We start from the raw sequence: 23631 nt of genomic DNA, 5'->3' as shown, positions 1-23631 counted from the left end.
AGACAAATCAGGAGAGGATAGTTGCAAATCATATACCTGGTAAAGGACTTAACATTCAGAATATCTAAAGAACTCTTACAAAAAAAAAAGATAAACATCACCCCCCCAAAATGGGCAAAAGATTTGAATAGGCACTTTACCAAAGAAGATATATTGATGGCAGTAAGCACTTGAAAAAGATGCTCACCATCATTATACATTAGGAAAATGCAAATTAAAACCACAGTATGATGCCACTGCATACCCACTAGAATGGTAAAGTCAAAAGATTGAAGTACCAAGTATTAGCAAGGATGTGGAGAAACTGAGATTCTTATATATTGTTGGTAGAAATGTTAAATATTACACTCATTTTGGAAGACAGTTTGGTAATTTCTTAAATTAAACATTCGACTCAGGTATCTAGCCAAGAGAAATGAAAACATATGTCCACACAAAGACTTGTGTGCAGATATTCATAGCAGCATTATTCTTTTTTTTTTTTTTGCATTATTCTTAATAGCAAATCTCAGAAGCCATCCAAATGTCCATCAACTGATGAGTTGATAAGCAAAATACAGTATATTCATATAATGGAATACTACTGAGTAATAAGAAGGAACAACTACTGATACATTTAGCAACATAAATGAACCTCAAAAATGTTTTGCTCAGGGAAAAAACTGCCATTTATAATTTTATTTACATGAAATTTCTAGAAAAGGCAAATCAGTGGTTGCTGGGGCAGCTAATTCTTCGCTGTGAAGTATGGTGTTGTCAGGTACACACACACGACAAGGCAAGGCCAAGGCCAAGGCCAAGACCAAGGCCTGACTGATTTGACTGGTATAGATACAATGAACGCTTCCAGGTTAGACAGTTTATCACTTACATGGGCAGTGGAGCCAAAGGTGCCAGCTCTTTATGACTCTTGTCCCATAGGCCAAAAAGGATGACACCAAAACAAAACCATTGCTGATGACTACAGTGAGCTGTGGGGTGCCCTATCGCTAAGGAGCCCATTCTAATTTGCCCCTACGTGGTTTCATATTCTACAGCTCTGTTCTGAGATGTGTAGGGCTGAAAGTCTCCTGCCTCATCAGACTCCAGGCAGCAATGAGAAACTCTCTCATGACAGCCTCCAAGGGAGAAAGGGGAACTGTGGGAGATGGCCCGGTAGCTGCCTCTTGTAGGCCTCCCGTCCTCTCCTGTTGTGGGCGGTGGGGCGGGGGTGGGAGTGGTGCATGGGGGGCAGGAGGAGGTCAGAAGCGTTCTGCCTAGACTCAGAATGCTACAGGTCACCAGACATGCAGCAGCAGAGGTGCCTGTTCCCCTACAGACACTTATTTGCCTTTGCACCTATCCTTTGTTAGATTGAGATAGTTTCCTTCTCTTCCTAATTTGTTAATATTTTTAATCATTAATAAATGTTAAAATCTACCTGATACATTTTCATATCCATTGAGACAGTCTTTTTTTCTTTTAACCTGTTAATGTGGTTGATTACACAGGTTTTAAAATTCATTTCTACCTGACTTTTTCCCCTTGTGTTATGTATATGTATGATTTTTCTCCTCATACATATAGAATTTACTGTTGCTGACCTTTTCTTTCAAGGAGGAAAGACTAAGTTGAACTTATGATGGATCAGTAAGAAGTTATTAAAGATCCGAGAGGCTCAGGATTTCTTCTGAAACAAAAAGTAGCTGTGTTTTGCAACAGTCTTTTTGCGTACATCCCTTCAGATCTTTCAGGACCCATCCCTTCAGATGCCACACAGGTGACTTTCTACCCTCATGGCAGTATTCACTTCGCTTTCATTAGTGGCAGATAATTTCGAATATTTCAGATAGTTTTGCATCCCTTTCTAAACTGCTGTATCAAATTTAGGCTGAATTTTGCTTGATATTTTTCTCCCATGCATAAGTAGAAAGTTATAAAGTAGAAGAAGTTATTGAAAGTGGTGTTATTGGACATTTCACTTGATTTTTCTGGTGGTTTTTCTAGTGGTTTGCTGTTAATTTTCTAGTATTGCCAAGTTTCTGAATCCATTCTGAAATAATGGGAGTACTGCTGAGGCTTAGTATTTCTTGATTTTAATAGAGCAGCAATTTCTATCTATATTCCTGGTTATTGAAAATAAGTTAATTGAATATGGATATAGGGACTTCCCTGGTGGTACAGTGGATAAGACTCCACCCTCCCAGTGCAGGGGGCCTGGGTTCGATCCCTGGTCAGGGAACTAGATCTCACAACCAAGAGTTCGCATGACACAACTAAGGAGCCGGTGAGCTGCAACTAAGGAGCATGCCTGCCGCAACTAAGACCCAGCGCAACCAAATAAATAAATAAAAGTAAATATTAAAAAAGAAAAAAAATGGATATAAATTATTCTTTAGGTTTAAACTCACAAATGCAGATAATATAGTATGTATTTCTACATAGCAAGTTTTTTATATGCCTTTCTTAAAAGCACCAATCAGGATTTCCTTGAAATTAGGGGTTGATTCTTTACTTAAATTCATATTAAAATTCTTTTAAATAATATAGCAAAAATATCTGCTTTACAAATTTTTTACTTTCATAGTTGTCCCAGAGTACACATCTGTTTCCTTTTTTTCTTTTTTCCCTTTTCTTCCCTCATTCAAAAAATATTTATAGAAACTCTAGTATGCTTCATTTGTGTACTGTGTATTGTGCTCTGTCTTAGCAATATAATTTTTGAGACAGTCTCTCTGCTCTCAGGATGCTAGAGACATTGAAGGAGACAAGTACACAGGCAGTTTTAATAGAGCATGATGAGGGTTAATGATATGAGCAAGAATTGGGAGGTGGACGGGAGTGGTGAAAGATGAGGCTGGAAATGGGGCTTGGATCATGGAGGGCTTTGTCGATCATGTTAGAGTCTAGAGTTTTACCTTGGGGCAATGCCAAGACTTTGGAGACTTTCGTGTAAAGGAAATAACAAATTTTATTTACATTTTACAGGGAGTGGGTAGGAGGAGGCTAAGTGAGGAGGCCAACTAGGAGGCTGTGGCCTTAATCTTGTTAAAAGACTGAAAAAGAAAGTAGTGACAGTGGGGATAGAGAAGCATACCGAAATGAAAGCTTTAAAGAACACAGGGCTGGCTAATTGAATATCTGTCTCTGTGTGTGTGTGTGTGTGTGTGTGTGTGTGTGTGTGTGTGTGTACTTTCGTGGGAGAAGGGGCAGTTGGTGGTGAGGCAGGAGACTAAGGTGACTTCCAGACGTACAGATGGAGCAGGTAGGTTAGAAGCAGTGCTGCCTAATACAGTAGCCATTATATATGGGTATTTAAATTTAAACTGATTTAAATGAATTAAGATTTAAAGATTTAAAATTTAGTTCTTCAGGTGCACTAGCCGTATTTCATGTACTCAGTAGCCAAATGGGACTCGTGGCGTCTGTATCGGATGGTGCAGATATAGAACATTGTCATTGTCACAGAAAGTTTTGCTGCTTAACCCTGGTCTGCAATTTTTGGTACTGACTACCTCTTCCCCCAGAGGAAAGTCAAAATAATAGGTGGTATTCTCCAGTCTCCTAAGAACTCTGTCTCCACAATAACCTAGGGATTCTGTGAGTCAGAAACAATTATCACCACCACCATCCAGTCATCATCAGATATGCAACACTTTCATGAACAGAGAAGGTTCTGTAGGACAGCACTGCCCTAGAGGGATGGTGATGCCATTCATTGAGCTATTGATGGCTGTGGTGAGGGCAACAGGAATCTCTAGGAAGGGTACTGTGCAGTAGACATGTAGTATGAGCCACTTACGTAATGAAAATTTGAGTGGCCACATTATAGAGTAAGAAGAAATGGTTAGATTTCATAATTTTATAATATATTTTATTTAACCCAGTGCATCCAGAATGTCATTTTCAACATGTTGAAACATGTCATTTAAAAAATTATTAATGAGCCATTTTACATTATTTCTTCATGCTAAGTATTTAAAATCAATTGTATACTTTTATAGCATATCTTAATTCAGATGCAAAGATTGTATCAGAAATACTTGATCTGTAGAGTTCATAAAAATTTACAGTTGAAAAAATAGATTCACATATCCAGCTTGTTTCAAACATGCTTAAAATTTTCAGTAACTGAATTACCAGTTTTTACATTTAACTTTTGATTACAATAAAATAATATTAAAAATTCAGCTCCTCAGTCTCACGAGCACGTTTCAAGTGCTCAACAGCCGCATGTGGCTAGTGGCTACCATTGGACAGTGCAGCTCTGGAATAATCAGTTGCATTCACTTGATAGTTGGGAATTCAGGTCTGGAGCTCAGGTAAGAGGTGTAGGAATAGACAGGTAGATGGTGGGGACTGTGAGGAATGTGGAGATAAAAAAACAAGCTTGATTTAGGACAGCCCAATATTAAGTTCTCCGTGCTCCACTAAAAAAAGAAATCTGGGGCTTCCCCGGTGGCGCAGTGGTTTGGAGTCTGCCTGCCGATGCAGGGGACACGGGTTCGTGCCCCGGTCCGGGAAGATCCCACATGCCGCGGAGAGGCTGGGCCCCTGAGCCATGGCCGCTGAGCCTGCGCGTCCGGAGCCTGTGCTCCGCAACGGGAGAGGCCACAGCAGTGAGAGGCCCGCGTACCGCCAAAAAAAAAAAAAAAAAAAAAAAAAAAAGCTGTAAATCTATCTGGTGAGAGTAAAATAGTAAATGAGAATGCAGCATATTGCAGTGGTTGAGAGTCTGAGTTTAGAGTCAGATGTGTGATCTTGGGCAACTTACTGAGCCTTTCTAAGCCATAGTCTCCTCATCTAGAAGTGGGATGATAAAATCTCTCTCCTGAAAGGTTTGCCAGAAAGGTTAAAGGAAGTATTCATGGCAAGTATTTACCATGTATAGTGCCTGTCTCCTCATTTCTTAGTTGCCATTTTTTGTGGAGTGTACCATCAATTTAATAATTTATTCTTTTTTTAGGGAAAAAACCCTATTTTAATTTTACATGTTGTTATGAGCTGAATCCCAATTTCTGAAACTTTAAATTATGAGGAAAAGTATATCTTAAAATAGAGGAAATACACGTATTATTCATACTGATGACTGCTCATTATGGTCCATACACTATGTTAAATGCCTTATACAATGATATTTTGTTTTTTTTAATGTGCAGTGTAACATGGTATTTCTTTTGTAAAGTTTCACTTAAGTGGACTTTGTAGTAGAAAAACTGTTTTAATTCTGGAACCTTGAAATGTATTATATGGTCACGTTCTTTCTCTTGGTTATTCCAGGAACTGGTGAATTCTGCTTGAATTGCTTTGGATACTTTTAAATTTATGATTTCATTGTATTCTGGGCTAAATCTATAGAATTTAAGAGTCTATAATTCAAAAAAAAAAGAGTCTATAATTCTACATTTGGGTACAAACATGTAAGGGATTATGATGAAAAAAACCCCTTGGTAATTCATGGTATTCAGGGAAGCATGGTAACAAAGAGGAGAAAAATGGACTCTACTAGGTCAAAGAGGAAGGAATTGTGACTTTTTTAAAAAAGTAAATTTGTTTATTTAATTTATTTATTTTTGGCTGCGTTGGGTCTTTGTTGCTGCATGCGGGCTTTCACAGAAGTGCTGTGCTGGGCAGGTTTTTTGACACCAGGTCCAAAAGGAAGAAATGCTCACCTTAATTTACAGTGGCTTAAATATTGTTTCTTTTTAAACATTTTTTTCTTTCCTTTTGGAAAATTTTGGCAACTGTTAAGAAGAAAGTAAACAGATTTCCTACCATTCTTTTTGCTATGCTTATATGTATACAGTTGATCCTTGAACCAGTGAGGGCCTCTGACCCTCCCTGCAGGTGAAAATCTGTGTATAACTTACAGTTGGCCCTCCATGACAGGGATTCCTCCACGTCCGCAGATTTAGCCATCCATGTGTTGTGTAATACTGTAGTATTTACTGTTGAAAAAAAAAATCCATATGTAAGTGGACCCGTGAGGTTTAAACCTGTGTTGTTCACGGGTCAACTGTATTTTCAAAATTTAGAGTATGCTGTATGTCAAAATGTGTATCCACTTTCACTTACTGTATTATAAACTTTTTATGACAAACATTGGTTATAAATGTTTTTTGTAGATGGCATGTTAAATCATAAAGATTTCACTTAAACATTTTCCAACTGAATGAGTACTAGTAAAGCTTGTATATCATAAGTCATAATGTAGCTGGTTTTCTCTACATTTTGGGTCATTTAAATAGATGGATTTCCTGTTTTTGGAATTATTGGATCAAAAGATATGAATGTTTTTAAGACCCTTAACCATTTTCAAACTTGCTGCTTCCCAAATGCTCTTATTTTTTTAAGGATGAAAATAAACACTTTCGATACAAATGCTTTTATTATTTTAAGGAAGAAAATAAAACATTGGGTACTTATAATTTTTCACTTAAACTTTTAAATTTATGAAATGTTTCAGACATGCAAAAAGAAAGAATTGTCTAATTAATAAATATCTGTGTACTCACTACCTAGTTTAATAAATAATTGTAGAGTTAAAAACGTTTTGCATAGCTCTCGCTGGTTATAAATGTCTTTACCAACAGTGATGTGAATGTTTACTCTTATCCAATAACACAGGTCTGTATCCAGGATATTTTGGGCCAGAATTCAGAATTTCTCAGATTTTAGAAAGGTGATGTGATGCATATACTATATATTATCTAACTTTCCAAGCAAGGTGGGGGGCACCCTCCAATTCCTTCATCAAACACATTGGTATTTCAGTATGAGTTCAGATGTGATGTTGTCACCAAATTATTTACAAAATTTTGGGGTTTTCAGAGATTTTTAGAATTGAGATACGTGGTTGGGAACATGTGTGTCTATTCAGTGTATTTGTTCAGTTTAATCAGTCTGGTAGGATTTGTTGAATTGATCGTAATGTAGTATGAGATGTGGTATAAAATGGAAGACAATGTAACTACATCCAAACAATTTAATATTTTAGGATTTTTAGAAATCAGATAGCAGTGAGGACTGGAGTCATTGGGGAAGGCTACACAACCTAGAACTTGGCTCTTTTGAACTAAGTAGCTCAAGTTGCTGATATAAGTAGAGAACAACTGTGATTAATAAATAACCTTGTGTTTGCTTTAAGTATCTGCTTGACAAGATATTTGTCATGGTGAGAACTTTGATAGACCTTACAATTAACTTGATTAAATGATTGATAACAATTATTAAAAACCACAATTACCTTGATTGTAACTGAGTTACTCAACCTTCTCACCCTTCCCTAAAAAAGAATGAAACAGCAGCTGTGACAGGTGTGTCATGGCTGCTCCTTGCAGAGGTGCTCTTTCTTGTTGGTATGTCATCAAAACTGTGCTGCTTTAGCCTCACAGTTCTATACTTTTTGGTCTTCAGGAGAATCAGATTAAGATCGTACAACCTGATGTCTGGTGTTAACAAAACCGATACGCTACATGCTGAGGGTGGAAGCAGAGACATCTGTGCCTCCTTTAACTTGTAGGGTTGTTTTTAACCTCCTAGTAAGGGGCCTAGCCCATTCATTACCATATTATAGTGTTGAATGGTTGAGGGGCTTATTGAAGCCCTTAGTTGTAGGGAGACTTTGTGTGTGAGTAAAAGTAGTACATGCTCACTGTTAAAACAATTGAAAAATAAAAGAAAAAAAGAAGTACTTATATATACAAGGGAAAAAGTAGCTCTATCTGACCTTTCAGAAATAGCTTCTTGCTATCCAAATCATTTCTGTGTGTTTGCCAACATACATGTCTATACTTTTGTCTACTGATGAGCTTGTATTATACAGTTCTTCTGTAACTTGCTTTCTTTCCCACCTCACAGTATGTCATAGATGTCTTTATAGAGATTGTCAGATATAGAGATTTACTTAAAATTTTTGTTCACAGCTGTGTTCTATTTTATAGTGTGGAGATATGATAATTTATCTAACCAGTCTCTTGGTGGAAATTTAAGTTGTCTCTTTTTTGCTGGCACAAAATAATACAATAATTGAACGTCATTGCACATATATCTTTAAACTTGTGAAATATGTCTCACAGAGAATAATTTTAAAAGTGAGACTTCTAGGTCAGAGGGTATACACATTTAAAATTTGATAGATTCTGCAAAATTTTACTTGAATTGGATTAAAAAATTTTCGTCTATTAATCTTTTCATAGAGGACTTAAGATAGCAGCACATTTCTTGTCCCTAGTGACATATTTAACCCTTTAACAAAATGAACAGAATCTTAAAAATGTTGGGGGGGAGGAATAAATTAGGAGTTTGGGATTAACATGTGCACACTACTGTATATAAAATAGATAACCAACAAGGACCTGCTGTATAGCATAGGGAACTCCACTCAGTATTTTGTAATAACCTATACAGGAAAAGAATCTGAAAAAGAATATGTATATATGTATGTATATATAAACTGAAGCACTGTGCTGTACACCCGAAACTAACACAATATTGTAAATCAACTGTACTTCAATTAAAAAAATGGTGAAATACAGCGTTTTAAAATATTCAACTCAATTCAAAGAAAAAGCACTTTTCTTATAGCAGTTAAGATTGAAGTTTTTCAGAAGGAACTGTACTGAAGAACTAAGGGAGAAAAACTCAAAATCCCCCCCTCCTTCCTGCCCCCATGTATAGAAGGGTTTTAAAAATAGGAGAAATGAGTTAGTAAAAGCAATAAAAATTTTATAATTACAGAAACAGGATACCACTTTTTTAAAAATTCTAACTTAATGTTTAGTTGACATTTGCTTGACTGATAGATCTCATAGGGTATGTAGATTCATTTCCTTCCACTTTAACTCTGTCTCAGGTTGATGCTGGAGGATGGATGTTGTATAAAGATACTTAATGTCTAAAGTAGATTGGCTTTGGTATCCTTGATGACCTGACCTTCCCTCTTCTTTTCTCCCCTCCCCTCCCTTCCACAAATCTATTCATCTGTTTACAAACATGTACTTATTGAATGCATACTGTGTGCCAGGTATAGTAGTAAGGGCTGTGCATGATACAGTAATGAACAAGGGTGTGTGTGTGTATAAAAATCCTATTTTCATAGACTATGGTGTAATAAGAAATACAGACAACATGTAAAGAGGGTAATTGTAAATTATAGTAAATCCTTGGAAGGGAACAAATGGAATTGTGTGTTCTCTGTAGTTCCAATTGCTACTTGGTTCTGCAGTGAGTGTTGTTTACGTTATCATCATATTGTAAACTGTTTATTGGCTTTCTGTCTTCAGATTTGATTTGTAGACAAAGAAAAGACAGTTATAGATCAGAAAATAAATGTCACATACCTATACAATGTAAAAGTAACGGTGTAGGTCATTAATGGGAGGTAGCTGGGTGTATTGGAACTCTCTGTTCCTCATCATATACTGGGATGGTGGTGGGAGGTTAAGAGTTTAAATTTTATGGAGGAAAGTTAAGGTATATTAGTTAAAATTATAAAGATAACCATTAGAAAACTAAAAGTAAACTATAATTCAACAAAAATTGGGAAAAAAAGAGGGTTATGAACAAAATTCTTCACCTTTTATGGGGAGAGACTCAAGAAAATGTATTTAAAGATGTAGATAAATCAAGAAGTAGATACTTATTCCTTAATTTAATATAAATGTATTGACTACCTTTTATGTGCCAGGCCCCATGCTAGGTGCTGAGGTGCAGCAGTGAGCAGAAAAGGGAACAGTCACTGTCCTCTTGGGGCTTTCACTCTAGTGAAGGAGACTGACAATAAACAGAGAAGTGAAAGAAATTGTGTATTATATGGTAATAAATGTTATGAAGAAATAAGTTATGGAGATTAAATTTAGTGATTAGGAGTCAAACAATTTAGAGTTATGGAGGTAACCACTAGGATTAAAAGCAGAATGGTCAAAAGTAGTTATCTCTAATGAGGAGAACTCACTGGGGAGAGACTTACTTTTTATTGTTTGAATTTTAATTTCTACATGCATGTATCACTCATTTAATAGTAACATTTAATGTCATAGGTTAAATACATTAATAACACATAATACCAAAAAGTGTACCAAAAAGTACACCAAATGACTCCAAATATGCTTGTGATTTTTTAAAGATTATTATTTAAATGAAAAGTCATAACATCAAGACCACAATAAAATAACACTTCATATTCAGTAGGATGACTGTAATAAAAAAGACGTATAGTAACAGGTATTGGTGAGGATGTGGAGAAATTGGGCTCCTCATAGGTTGCTGCTAAGAATGTGAAATGTTGCAGATGCTTTGGAAAACAGTTTGATATTTCTTAAAAAGTTAAAACAGTTTTTTTTTTTTTTTCCGGTATGCGGGCCTCTCACTGCTGTGGCCTCTCCCGTTGCAGAGCACAGGCTCCGGACGCGCAGGCTCAGTGGCCATGGCTCACGGGACCAGCCGCTCCGCGGCACGTGGGATCTTCCCGGACCGGGGCATGAACCCGTGTCCGCTGCATCGGCAGGCGGACTCTCAACCACTGCGCCACCAAGGAAGCCCAAAACAGAGTTTTTTTGTTTGTTTTTAATTTATTAATTTATTTATTTTTGGCTGCGTTGGGTCTTTGTTGCTGCACACGGGCTTTCTCTAGTTGTGGCGAGTGGGGGCTACTCTTCGTTGCGGTGCACAGGTTTCTTACTGTGGTGGCTCCTCTTGTTGCGGAGCACGGGCTCCAGGCGTATGGGCTTTAGTAGGTGTGGCACACAGGCTCGGTAGTTGTGGCTCGCGAGCTCTAGAGCGCAGGCTCAGTTGCTCCACGGCATGTGGGATCTTCCCGAACCAGGACTTGAACCCGTGTTCCTTGCATTGGCAGGCGGATTCTTAACCACTGCGCCACCAGGGAAGCCCAAAACAGAGTTTTTGTTTTTGTTTTTTTTGGCCGCACCGTGTGGCTTGCAGGATCTCAGTTCCCTAACCAGGGATTGAACCGGGGCCAGGGCAGCGAAAGCACCAAATCCTAAGCACTAGACCACAAGGGAATTCCCTAAACAGAGCTTTTATATTGCCCAAACAATTCCACTCTTAGGTATATACCCAAGAGAATTGCAGACTTTTGTCCACACAGAAACTTGTACACGAATGTCTGTAGTAGGATTATTCGTAATATCAACAACCCAAATGTCCTTCAGCTGATGAATGGGTAAGCAAAATGTAGAATATCCATACAGTGAGATACTATTCAGCATAAAACGGAATGAAGTACTGACACATGCTACAAAATAAAGGAACCATGAAAACATCACGCTAAATGAAAGAAACCAGACACAAAAGGCCTCATATAGTATTTATATGAAATGTCCAGAGTAGGGTATTAGAATATGGAGCTCTTATCAAATGAAAACTAACCCTCTGACCTCATGTTCCTCCACCCTCAATTTGAGAATGTCTATCAAAGTGAACTGCTCTTATTGATGATGATAATGTGTCATATCCCTTAAATATGTTGGGTTGAGAAAATAAAATTAAGGATCATCAGTAGATTGGAAAGAGGCAAGACTGTATAGGCAAGGAGACTGTTTTCAGAGATTGTTGTGATAGTACTGGCCACACAGGATGAGTCAGTAGAGATAGAAAGAAAATATATTAGAAAGATAAGCTTGATGGTGCACAGTGATTGATTAGTTAATGGGAAGCTGAATAGAGGAGTGAAAAGGGGGAGTCAAAATGAATTCTATCAAAATAGGGAACATAGGAGGAGAGGAGCATATTTAGGGCAAATATACGTTCAGTTAGAGCCGTTGAGTTACCTATGGGAAATCTTGGCAGATGTGTACAGTAAGTAGTTGATCATGTAAGTCTGCAGCCCAAGGGAGAAGCCAGAGTTGGGACTATGGAGATAACCTAAATTAAAATAAGTACTACTTAAAATAGGTAATAATTGAAACTAGTTGAAACAGTGGCTGTGGATGAGATTGCCCAGGAACATGTTTGAGGACAGCGCTCTAAGGCATACACCAGTGTTTTATCCGTATTTTTTTAAATTGAAGTATAGTTGATTTACAGTGTTCTGTTAATTTCCATTATGGTTTACCACAGGATATAGAATGCAGTTCTCTGTGCTATACAGTAGGACCTTGTTGTTTATTCATTCCATATATAAAAGCCTACATCTGCTAATCCCAACCTCCCATTCCATCCCTCCCCCAACCCCCTCCACCTTGGCAACCACCAGTGTGTACTCTATGTCCATGATTCTGTTTCTGTTTCATATATAGGTGCATTTGTGTCTTATCTTAGGTTCCACGTATAAGTGATATCATATGCATATACTAGTGTTTTAAAGGTAGGCGGAGGAAGAGGAGCCAATAAAATGTAGTAGAAAAGAATTGTCCTGGAGAGATAATAGGAGTAGCAGAAGAGTATTAGACAGACCCAGGTAAGAGTTTCAAGGTAGAAGTGTTCAGTAGCGGGACTTCCCTGGTGGCGCAGTGGTTGAGAGTCCGCCTGCCATTGCAGGGGACACGGGTTTGAGCCCTGGTCCGGGAGGATCCCACATGTTGCGGAGCAACTAGGCCCGTGCGACACGGCTGCTGAGCCTGCGCTCTAGAGCCCGTGAGCCACAGCTGCTGAGCCCACGTGCCACAACTACTGAAGCCCGAGCACCTGGAGCTCATGCTCCGCACTGGGAGAGGCCACCACAGTGAGAAGCCCGGGCACCGTGGTGAAGAGTGGCCCCTGCTCACCGCAACTAGAGAAAGTCCGCATACGAACGAAGACCCAACGCAGCCAAAAATAAATAAACAAATAAATAAATTTATTAAAAAAATAAAAAGTGTTCAGTAGCATCAAATGCAGTAGAAGTGAAGAGAATCCATTGAATTTGGCTATAAGGAAACCATTCTGGCTTTATTCTAGAAGTGGTAGTGGGAGTTTTTAGTACCTAGAGCCTTATCTATACCATTTCTGTTGGATATCTTTACACTACCCTTCCCAAAATTGGTTTATTGTTTTGTCCTGATTATAAAAATAGTATGTCTTCATAGAAGAAAATTTATGGCTTGGAGAGGAAGTGAGATCATCACCCCGAAATCTTACTACCCAGAATCGTGTATCCTGCTGTAACATTAAAAACACAAACTCAGGTGGAATCTGTGTGTATAACTTCTTCTTTTTTCTGCTTGGTTTGACAATAGATCACAAATACCTTTCTCTGTTGTTAAGTATAGAGCCACATCATCATTTGTAATGACATGGTGTATTTTCTAGGTCTTCTGTAGCAAATTACCAGAAACTTGGTGGCATAGAACAATAGACATTTATTCTCTCATAATTCTGGAGGCTAGAAGTACAAAATCAGTGTAGGCAGCGCCTTGCTCCCTCTCAAGCCTCTAGAGAGGACCCCTCGTTGCCTCTTCCTGGCTTCTGGTGGCTCCTGGCAATCCTTGGTGTTCCTTAGCTTGTAACCGCATCACTCCAATCTCAGCCTCCCTTCTTGCGTGGTCTTATTGTGCGTCTCTGTGACTGAATCTCTCTCTTTCCTCATAGAAAGACACCAGTTGGATTTAGAACCTAACGTAATCCAGTATAAACTCATCTTAACTTGGTTACATCTGCAAAGACTTGATTTCCCAATAAGGTTACATTCTGGCGTTTCTAGTGGACGTGAATTTTGGGGGGATGCTATTCAACTCATTATAGATAGTAACCCATCTTATAGTTGTACCTTAACTTACATAGCCAGTACCCCATTGTTGGACATTGAGATCGTAACTTTTCACTATTGTGACCATAATGGGGGCAGGGATAATGCATGTAGTAGAACCGAGGTGATCCAGCTGGACACCTTTTGGTACCCCCTTGCCCCATCTTAACTGTGAACGGACATGTGAAGCAGCCCTGGCCTGAGAAGGACATGCCGAGGGCCTATTAGGAAGGAGTGTTTGGATTGCCATCAGGTAAGCCACTAAGCCTTGCTGGGTGCAAACTGAGGCTGGGTGCCATTTAGGGTAGTGGAGGAGGGAGAGATGAGACCATTTGTGCTCCTGAGACCAGCGGCAGCTCTAGTTTCTTCCAGTAACCTTCCTCTTCTCTGATCCCCTCAAGAACAGAGGCCCGTGAGAATCCTGGAGAAGCTGCTTCCCGTCCCTGTGTGCAGAAGTGACTGCAGGGTGAGGGGTGGACTGTGGCAACCACGGAGGTGTGCGTTCAGGTCTCCTTCCATGGGAGCCCCACTGCCTCACTTTCTCCACTGTATCGCCTCTGCACTTCTGTCACAAATGAGTTGTCCATATATGTATGGGTCTATAATTACTGTTTTGTTTTTTTTTGTGGTACGCGGGCCTCTCACTGTTGTGGTCTCTCCCGTTGCGGAGCACAGGTTCCGGATGCGCAGGTCCAGCGGCCACGGCTCATGGGCCCAGCCGCTCTGCGGCATGTGGGATCTTCCCGGACCAGGGCACGAACCCGCGTCCCCTGCATTGGCAGGCAGACTCTCAACCACTGCGCCACCAGGGAAGCTCTATAATTACTTTTTAAATCATAAAAGTAATTCATATTCATGTTAAAACCTCAGTGCAGAAAAGAAAAATGTGAAAACCCACTTTTCCCCACGAATTCTTGTATTCTTTTTATAAATTTAAAAATGTATGGTACTGGCACAAAAACAGAAGTATAGATCAATGCAACAGGATAGAAAGCCCAGAGATAAACCCACGCACATATGGTCACCTTATCTTTGATAAAGGAGGCAAGAATATACAATGGAGAAAAGACAGCCTCTTCAATAAGTGGTGCTGGGAAAACTGGACAGCTACATAAAGAATGAAATTAGAACACTCCCTAACACGATACATAAAAATAAACTCAAAATGGATTAAAGACCTAAATGTAAGGCCAGACATTATAAAACTCTTAGAGGAAAACATAGGCAGAACACTTTATGACATAAATCACAGCAAGATCCTTTTTGACCCACCTCCTAGAGAAATGGAAATTAAAACAAAAATAAACAAATGGGACCTAATGAAACCTAAAAGCTTTTGCACAGCAAAGGAAACGACAAAAAAGACAAAAAGACAAAAAGACAACCCTCAGAATGGGAGAAAATATTTGCAAACGAAGCAACTGACAAGGGATTAATCTCCAAAATATACAAGCAGCTCATGCAACTCAATATCAAAAAAACACCCTAATCCAAAAATGGGCAGAAGACCTAAACAGACATTTCTTCAAAGAAGGTATACAGATTGTCAACAAACACATGAAAGGCTGCTTAACATCACTATTCTTTAGAGAAATGCAAATCAAAACCACAGTGAGGTATCACCTCACACCAGCCAGAATGGCCATCATCAAAAAATCTACAAACAGTAAATGCTGCAGAGGGTGTGGAGAAAAGGGAACCCTCTTGCACTGTTGGTGGGAATGTAAACTGATACAGCCACTATGGAGAACAGTATGGAGGTTCCTTAAAAAACTAAAAATAGAACTACCATATGACCCAGCAATCCCACTACTGGGCATATACCCTGAGAAAACCATAATTCAAAAAGAGTCATGTACCACAGTGTTCATTGCAGCACTATTTACAATAGCCAGGACATGGAAGCAACCTAAGTGTCCATCGACAGATGAATGGGTAAAGAAGATGTGGCTCATATATACAGTGGAATATTAGCCATAAAAAGAAACGAAATTGAGTTATTTGTAGTGAGGTGGATGGACCTAGAGTCTGTCATACAGAGTGAAGTAAGTCAGAAAGAAAAACAAATACCGTATGCTAACATATGTGTGTATATATATATATATATAATCTAAAAAAAAAGGTTCTGATGACTCTAGGGGCAGGACAGGAATAAAGAAAGACACAAGACGTAGAGAATGGACTTGAGGACATGGGGAGGGGGAAGGGTAAGCTGGGAGGAAGTGAGAGAGTAACATTGACATATATACACTACCAAATGTAAAATGCATGGCTAGTGGGAAGCAGCTGCATAGCACAGGGAGATCAACTTGGTGCTTTGCAGCCACCTAGAGGGGTGGAATAGGAAGGGTGGGAGGGAGACACAAGAGGGAGGGGATATGGGGATATATGTATACATATAGCTAATTCACTTTGTTATACAGCAGAAACTAACACAACATTGTAAAGCAATTATACTCCAATAAAGATGTTAAAAAATGTATCTTGTATATCTTGTATCTCTTTTCTTATCACTACTTGCAGACTTAACCTTATTCTTTTTAATAGCTGCACAGTATTCCCGTAATTATATAGACTATTAACCAGAGTCTTGTTACTTCAAAGAAGTCTGCAGTTTATTTTTACTCAGTTTTCCCACTTGTGTGAAAATATGTGTAAGATAAATTCCTAGACATGCAATGACTAACATTTATTGAAAACCTACCAGGAACCAGATATTTTATACTCACTCACTAATTTGATCTTTTTAGCTATCCTTTGAGAAAGATGATATGCCCATTTAATAGATGATACTGTGGCACTGTGAGATTTATTTATTCGTTGAAAGCTACAATGTTTAAATGGTGGAGCTGAACCAGCCCAAGCCTTCCCTTCTAGTTGCTACACAACTAAGCCTCAGGAGCACGATAAGAATTACTTCACAGGGCGCTTGTTAGGGTGAAATGTAAATATTTAAGGTCTATGCATTGCATTTTGTTTTGCACATTTTTATACTTACCCTGTAGAAAAGATTTCAGGTTACATTTTTGGTTTCATACTTAAGCAGAGTGTTACTAATATGCTTTAATACAGAGGGCAGCAGTGTTAATTAAGGAGGAAAATATAAAAACTACCATGTCCATGTATCCTGAGCACTGTTGCTTCATGATTTGGAATTGTATTTTTAACTTTTGCCATTCCACTTCATTTGGGTAAGTTTAAAAAAAGTGACTTCATTGTTTTAAGAATTAACCTAGGGGGCTTCCCTGGTGGTGCAGTGGTTGAGAGTCCGCCTGCTGATGCAGGGGACACGGCTTTGTGCCCCAGTCCGGGAAGATCCCACATGCCGCGGAGCGGCTGGGCCCATGAGCCATGGCCGCTGAGCCTGTGCGTCTGGAGACTGTGCTCTGCAACGGGAGAGGCCACAACAGTGAGAGGCCTGTGTACCGCAAAAAAAAAAAAAAAAAAAAAAAATTAACCTAATCTTTTTGAATGTTGACTGTCTTGTATATCTTAGAAAAAAATCTTTGCTTATAGGTGTATGTCACCAGAACTGAATTCTTTTTAGTTTTTTTGACTTTCTTTTCTGAGAAACAATTGTGCCTTCTCTTGATAGGCGGCCCCAGTATTTTAAGGCTTTCATGTTGTTTTAGAGTTAAGAATGCTTCTTTGGTGAACTTGAAGAGCTCTAAAAATTGTAAATTTTTTATGGGAATATGGAAGTAGGAATTGATGGTGGAACTATGTTGTTAATAAACACCAAATTTAAGATAAACCAAATTTCTGGTAATGTTCTTATCAGAATTAGATTTTAGGATCTTTCTAAAAAACCTAAATCTGGGCAGACTTGCAGAGATTTAAATGCTGTGCTGGTGTTTTAGGTATTTTTTAAAACTCAAAATATAGGATAAAACAACTCATTTTAGGTAGTTGATAAATCTGGCTATGATACTAACTTGACAGATTTTTCAGTATTGAGAACAGATACGTACACATAGGCATGATATTTTCTGCATGATTGCTGTGTGTGTTTGTGTGTATGAATTAAAAAATTTTCTTAGAAGATGAGGGGTATTAGTCTGTTCTTGTTGAGCTTATGCTGTTTTCTTGGAATTAAGATTTAGGTACAGAATTCCCTATTCTTTTTTTTTTTGCGGTACGCGGGCCTCTCACTGTTGTGGCCTCTCCCGTTGCGGAGCACAGGCTCCGGACGCGCAGGCTCAGCGGCATGGTAGCTAACTTCCCCACAGCGAGTGACCCAAGAGAGTGACCAAGACTTAAGTCCCAGTGTCTTTATGAGTCAGTCTTGGAAGTGATACATCATCAGAAGCAAAGCCTTTAAGTCTAGTACACATTCAAAGGGAGAGGAATTTTGCTTCCCCTCTTGAAGGGAGGAGTATCAAAGAATTTATTCAGGTACCTTAAAACTACCACAACTACTTGTCGGGAGAGTGAGTCCTCCATGGGTCTCTTCTTTCCTGCATGTCCTGAATGCGAGGGCCTGACTGCTCTTAACGTGGGTCGTTTCTCAGGATTGTGTTTGCAGCGAGCCACCTTGAGGGATGAGGTAACGTCTCCCGTTGGGGAAGACCAGGCTTACTTACTACTTGCTGTAAAAGTGGTGGATTTCCTAAACTCAGCGTTCCTCTGTAAATCCACTGCATGTGTAGCATCTGTCTGGGCCCCCTTGTGTCACCTTGTGGGACTTGGGGGTAACAGGATGCTTATACTGCTGGCTGTGCTGTGAGTAATAAAGTTCTTTGTCTCTGACTCAGGAGACTCATGTGTTCTGTCTGATAAGTAGAAGGAGAAGGTTTGAAGTAACCACAACAGATACTAGATAGGGAGCTAACAAAATATTGGATAGGAAGCAAACTAAGGGACTTGTCGGACTCTGGGGCCAACACTATGGGCCCAAACTGAACAGATGCATGATTTTTTCCAGCAGCAGTCAGGACTCCAGGTAGGTAATTGGTGAAGGTGTTTCTTTTGGATTAATCAAGGGCAGGGGAGTTTGGAATGTGAAATTATTTTTTTCAAACTTTTGTGGTATAATTTATGTACAATAAACTGAACATATTTAAAGTCTGTAGTTCAATGAGTTTTGACCTGTATATGCCTGGGAAGCCTCACCCCAGTCAAGATAGTGAACATTTTCATCACTCCAAAAATTTCCTCCTACCCCTTCATGATCCGTGCATCCCTCAGCCCCAGTCCCAGGCACATACTGATGTACTTTCTGTCATAATGGAGTCCTTCTAGAATTTTATATAAATGAAATCACATGGCTTAACTTTTTTTATTTTCTGGTCGGAATTATTTTTTGTTAGCTGTTTAAAGTGCAAGAATTATTATCTTGTGGTGATGGATCTGGCAGATTTTTAAAAGTAATTAAACATTTTGAAGCCCAGTCTTCCCTGAAGCTCATATTAGAAAGCCAGAATGAGGGCTTTAGACAGAGCTGGTGAATTCTCTTCTTTTGTTGTAGAAATGAATATAGTTCTGATAGCAACAAAAGACTCCACATGCAAATGGCATTTTGGGTCTGAAAGTGGCTTGAATGTTAGAGTGCACCCGCTAAAGTTGAAAACTCGATGTGGATTTTTGTTGCTGGATCTTAGCCTGTTTAATAGTGTGGCTTAGTTACTTGACTACAGGAAAATAGAGTTTTGCACAAAAGCACAGTTGGGAATTTTTTTCTTGACTGTGGCACTTTAAAGTTCTGATGGCATGATTCCTGAGACTCTGAATTATTATTCTTTATTTTGTTAGTTTTCCTTATTTTGTTCTTTTTGCCCACCATCTTTTAAAAAAGACTTTCTCCTTAATAGAAAGATAAATGTGATTATTGAAGCATTACACCATGGAAAACCTAAGGTGTGCCTTAAAGTTTAGGTTTAGAGTCCTAGATTAGCAGGACACCCTGCCTTAAAACTGGAGGCCTTTAATATCCTACGGACAATTGAGGTGTTAACATCAGCAGATGATGGTGGATAAGCATAGTAGTTAAGGGTTTCCAGGGCTCTGGAATTAGGGCACCCTTCCACTTAATAGCTAAGTCACTTAACACCTATAGGCCTCACTTTCTTCATCTGTAAAGTGGAGCTAACGACAATGCCTGTGTTGTAGGGGGCTTATAAATATTAAATTAAATCTTATAAAATTCTTAGCACAGTGCCTGACATATGGTAAACACTTACTGTATGTTAGCTTCTGTTATCATTCAAGGGATTCTGGGTAATGAATAGCTCTCTTATTTTAAGCAATATTCAGATGACTTAAAAAAAAAAAAAAACTTTGCATCCCTCTTTGGTCTTGAAATAGAGTTCACTTGAACAGTAGTGTGTCACCTACCTTACAGTCCAGATTAATCATGAAAAGGAATGTTTACTTTCTGAGGTAGGTTAGTCCTGGGAAGGAATTTCCTAACATTACTAGTAGAATATTGCAATATCTGAACTTGGTGTACTATTGCTGTTTCTGAGACGGAAGGTTCAGACTCTGTTTTTCCTGTCCTGCTTGTTGTTACCTTAGGTCCATCTTTAGTGGTCTATCTTTACTGGATCACTAGAGACGAGACTGCCAGTATATTCATATTTCTGAAGATCTTTAACTTGTTTGAGTTTGGTTCAAACATATAGACCCTTTAAAATCTTTTGACCATGTGATTTACTTGGATTGCACTCTCAATTGCATATTAAAATATTATTTAATATGTTGAAATCTGTTTCTTGACCTAAGCCAATTCTTTGGTAGAATGATATTAGGAAATCACAGAGACCTAGTTTAGATCTGTACTGATTTATGTTTGAGAGGAGTGTAGAAAGTAGATAGCTATGATATGTGTTTTTAAAATGTCTTAATTACTATACTTGTAGAATATGAACATATTTTCCTATTAAAACATTGAAGCATTTGAGTACTGTGAGTCTAAAGCTTTACAAGTGAAGCTAAAGCCTCCACACACATTTCCCCCCAAGCTCAGAAGGCAAATTCCCTTCCCATCTAACCGCTGCTGTTTCAAATTTGGCGTTTCTCATGTAGGAATTCTTTATATATTTTGTATACAAATCTTTATACATATGTTAGATATTTTTTTACCAAGAGTTTGGTTTTTCTTTTAATTTTTGGTGTATTTTGTCATTTTGACATGATTGAATATTAGTCATTTTTCTTTGTTTTTTTGCCTTTTGTTTCTTATTTAAGAAGCCCTACCTTAACTCAAGTTCACAAGGATATTCACCTACGTTTTCTTCTAGTACTTTTTAAAAAATTTTTTTTATTTTTATTTTTTTGAGGTACGCGGGCCTCTCACTGCTGTGGCCCCTCCCGTTGCGGAGCACAGGCTCTGGACGCGCAGGCTCAGCGGCCGTGGCTCGCGGCCGTGGCTCACGGGCGTAGCCGCTCCGCGGCATGTGGGATCTTTCCGGACCGGGGCATGAACCCGTGTCCCCTGCATCGGCAGGCGGACTCTCAACCACTGCGCCACCAGGGAAAACCCTTCTAGTACTTTTTAAAAAAATTTATTTATTTATTTACTTATTTTTGGCTGCGTTGGGTCTTCGTTGCTGCGCGCGGGCTTTCTGTAGTTGTGGCAAGCGGGGGCTACTCTTTGTTGCGGTGCGTGGGCTTCTCACTGCGGTGGCTTCTCGTTGCGGGGCGTGGGCTCTAGGCACACGGGCTCAGTAGTTGTGGCTTGCGGATTCTAGACCGCAGGCTCAGTAGTTGTGGTACACGGGCTTAGTTGCTCGCAGCATGTGGGATCCTCCTGGACCAGGGATCAAACCTGTGTCCCCTGCGTTGACAGGCCGATTCTTAGCCACAGTGCCATCAGGGAAGTCCCTCTTCTAGTACTTTTAATAGTTTTAAAATTTGTATCTTTAATGTACATAGAATTTATTTCTGTGTACTGTGTGAAGTAGGGATGTAATTTATTTTTTTCCAAGAGCACCAGTTGTTGGAACTCCATTTATTGAATGATTTGTCCTTTTCTCACTGTTTTGAAATGTTAACTTTTAGCATCTACTAAATTCACATATATAATTTAGAGCCTATTCTTGGCCATTTCTGTGCAGTTTTAATCACTATAGCTTTAAAAGGCTCCGAGTCCTTATGAGAAATCCTAGGGGTCAGATACGGTTTTGGAGTCCGGGTTTTTTCCCCATAATGCCCAGTGGGCGTTATGCAGTATCCTGTAATCATACACATTGTTTTCCCAGTGACGTGTACGAATAATCACACTAGGTGAGATACGTATAAACAATAAGTGACCTCATATCAAATCCTGCCAGGTTTTACCACTAAATAAGTTAAAAAGAAAAAAAAACCCTTACTTTCAGAGTTTTAAAACACTTCTGCATTGCAAATAAAGGATCATGGACCTATAATGTGTCTTGCTATTTAGGGGACATCTTCCTTTGTTCTTCTGTTTCAGATTGTTTTGGTTATTGTAGTACCTTTACTCCTCCATTTGCATTTTGGAGTCAGCTTGTTGGGTTATGTGAGGAATCCTGTAGAGATTTTCATTGGCATGTGGAGTAGCTGGGGAAGAATGGACACCTTTACAATGTTTGTCTTCTCCTCCGTGAACATGGATAACTTTCCTTTTGTTCAGGAGTGTTTTGTAGTTTTTCCAAAAATTCTTACACATTTTTGTTATATTTATATAGCAAAGTGTCTTTATGGTTTTGTTGCTCTTGTGAATGGGATCTTTTTTTAATTGCATTTTCCAGTTGTTATTACTAGTGCACAGAAAAGTACTGAAATGTATATATTGATCTGTGCCTAAGCAGTTTGTTGAGTGAGTTCTCTTATTGGTTCTCGTAGTTGTCAGCTGATGATCTTGGATTTTCCAGTTAGAAAAATCATATATTGAAGCACTGAGTTTTATCCTTTTCTTGCCAATGTTTACAGTCTTATCTCTTCTTCTTTTCCCTTTGCTTGGTATGGTTTCAGTATTCAGTTTCGAGACATGTTGAGTGTTTTTACAATGATGTTTACTGAGAAATAAGTTACGCTGTAGACAGGGGCAGGAGTAAATAGATGATCGAAGGGGAGGTCTTGCTCAAGGGGGGCAATGAAAAGTGTCTGAGAGGGGAAATGTTTCTTTTTGGAGGAGTTAATGTGTGATCTTTTCATTACAGATATGGTGTAAGCTATTTCTTCAAGATTGGGCAGCTGAGGACCTGGTATTTCTGATTAGCCTTCAGCAGACTTATAGCCATAGAGAAACCTCACAGAGTTCAGTATTTTGTTTTCTGCTTTACACCTTTCCTGGCACCTGAATTCATCTTGCAACCATGTATGGAAGTGCTCGCTCAGTTGGGAAGGTGGAACCAAGCAACCAGAGCCCTGGGCGATCACCTCGGCTTCCACGTTCCCCTCGCTTGGGTCATCGTCGAACCAATAGTACAGGAGGGAGTTCTGGAAGCAGTGTCGGAGGTGGCAGTGGGAAAACCCTTTCAATGGAGAATATCCAGTCCTTAAACGCTGCCTATGCCACTTCTGGCCCTATGTACCTAAGTGACCATGAAAATGTGGGTTCGGAAACACCTAAAAGCACCATGACCCTTGGCCGTTCTGGAGGACGTCTGCCTTATGGTGTGAGGATGACTGCTATGGGCAGTAGCCCCAATATAGCTAGCAGTGGGGTTGCTAGTGACACCATAGCATTTGGAGAGCATCACCTCCCTCCTGTGAGCATGGCATCCACCGTTCCTCACTCTCTTCGTCAAGCAAGAGATAACACAATCATGGATCTGCAGACACAGCTGAAGGAAGTATTAAGGGAAAATGATCTCTTGCGAAAGGATGTGGAAGTAAAGGAGAGCAAATTAAGTTCTTCAATGAATAGCATCAAGACCTTCTGGAGCCCAGAGCTGAAGAAAGAACGAGCCCTGAGAAAAGATGAAGCTTCCAAAATCACTATTTGGAAGGAACAGTATAGAGTTGTGCAGGAGGAAAACCAGGTTAGTTATATATATATGTTT

At 39.2% G+C, this 23631-nt stretch overlaps 1 protein-coding gene across 12 annotated transcripts in view; it reads left to right on the top strand.

The window, feature by feature from the left end:
• ERC1 (ELKS/RAB6-interacting/CAST family member 1) overlaps positions 1-23631 on the top strand; it is a 393839-nt gene that overhangs the window by 10890 nt on the left and 359318 nt on the right. For 11 of the 12 annotated variants that reach the window (XM_033404157.2, XM_004278987.3, XM_049694824.1 and 8 more), the window contains one exon: positions 22786-23610. In XM_033404157.2, the coding sequence (XP_033260048.1) occupies positions 22942-23610 (669 nt within the window). In that variant the 5' untranslated portion in view covers positions 22786-22941. Of the gene's footprint in view, positions 1-22785; positions 23611-23631 lie in introns of those variants that run through there. The other variant, XM_049694826.1, reaches the window with a different exon arrangement.

This window comes from Orcinus orca, chromosome 11 (assembly GCF_937001465.1).
Source record: "Orcinus orca chromosome 11, mOrcOrc1.1, whole genome shotgun sequence".
In the NCBI taxonomy this organism is placed as follows: domain Eukaryota; kingdom Metazoa; phylum Chordata; class Mammalia; order Artiodactyla; family Delphinidae; genus Orcinus; species Orcinus orca.
The sequence above is the reverse complement of the archived record's forward strand: the minus strand, read 5'-3'. Positions and strand labels throughout refer to the sequence as shown.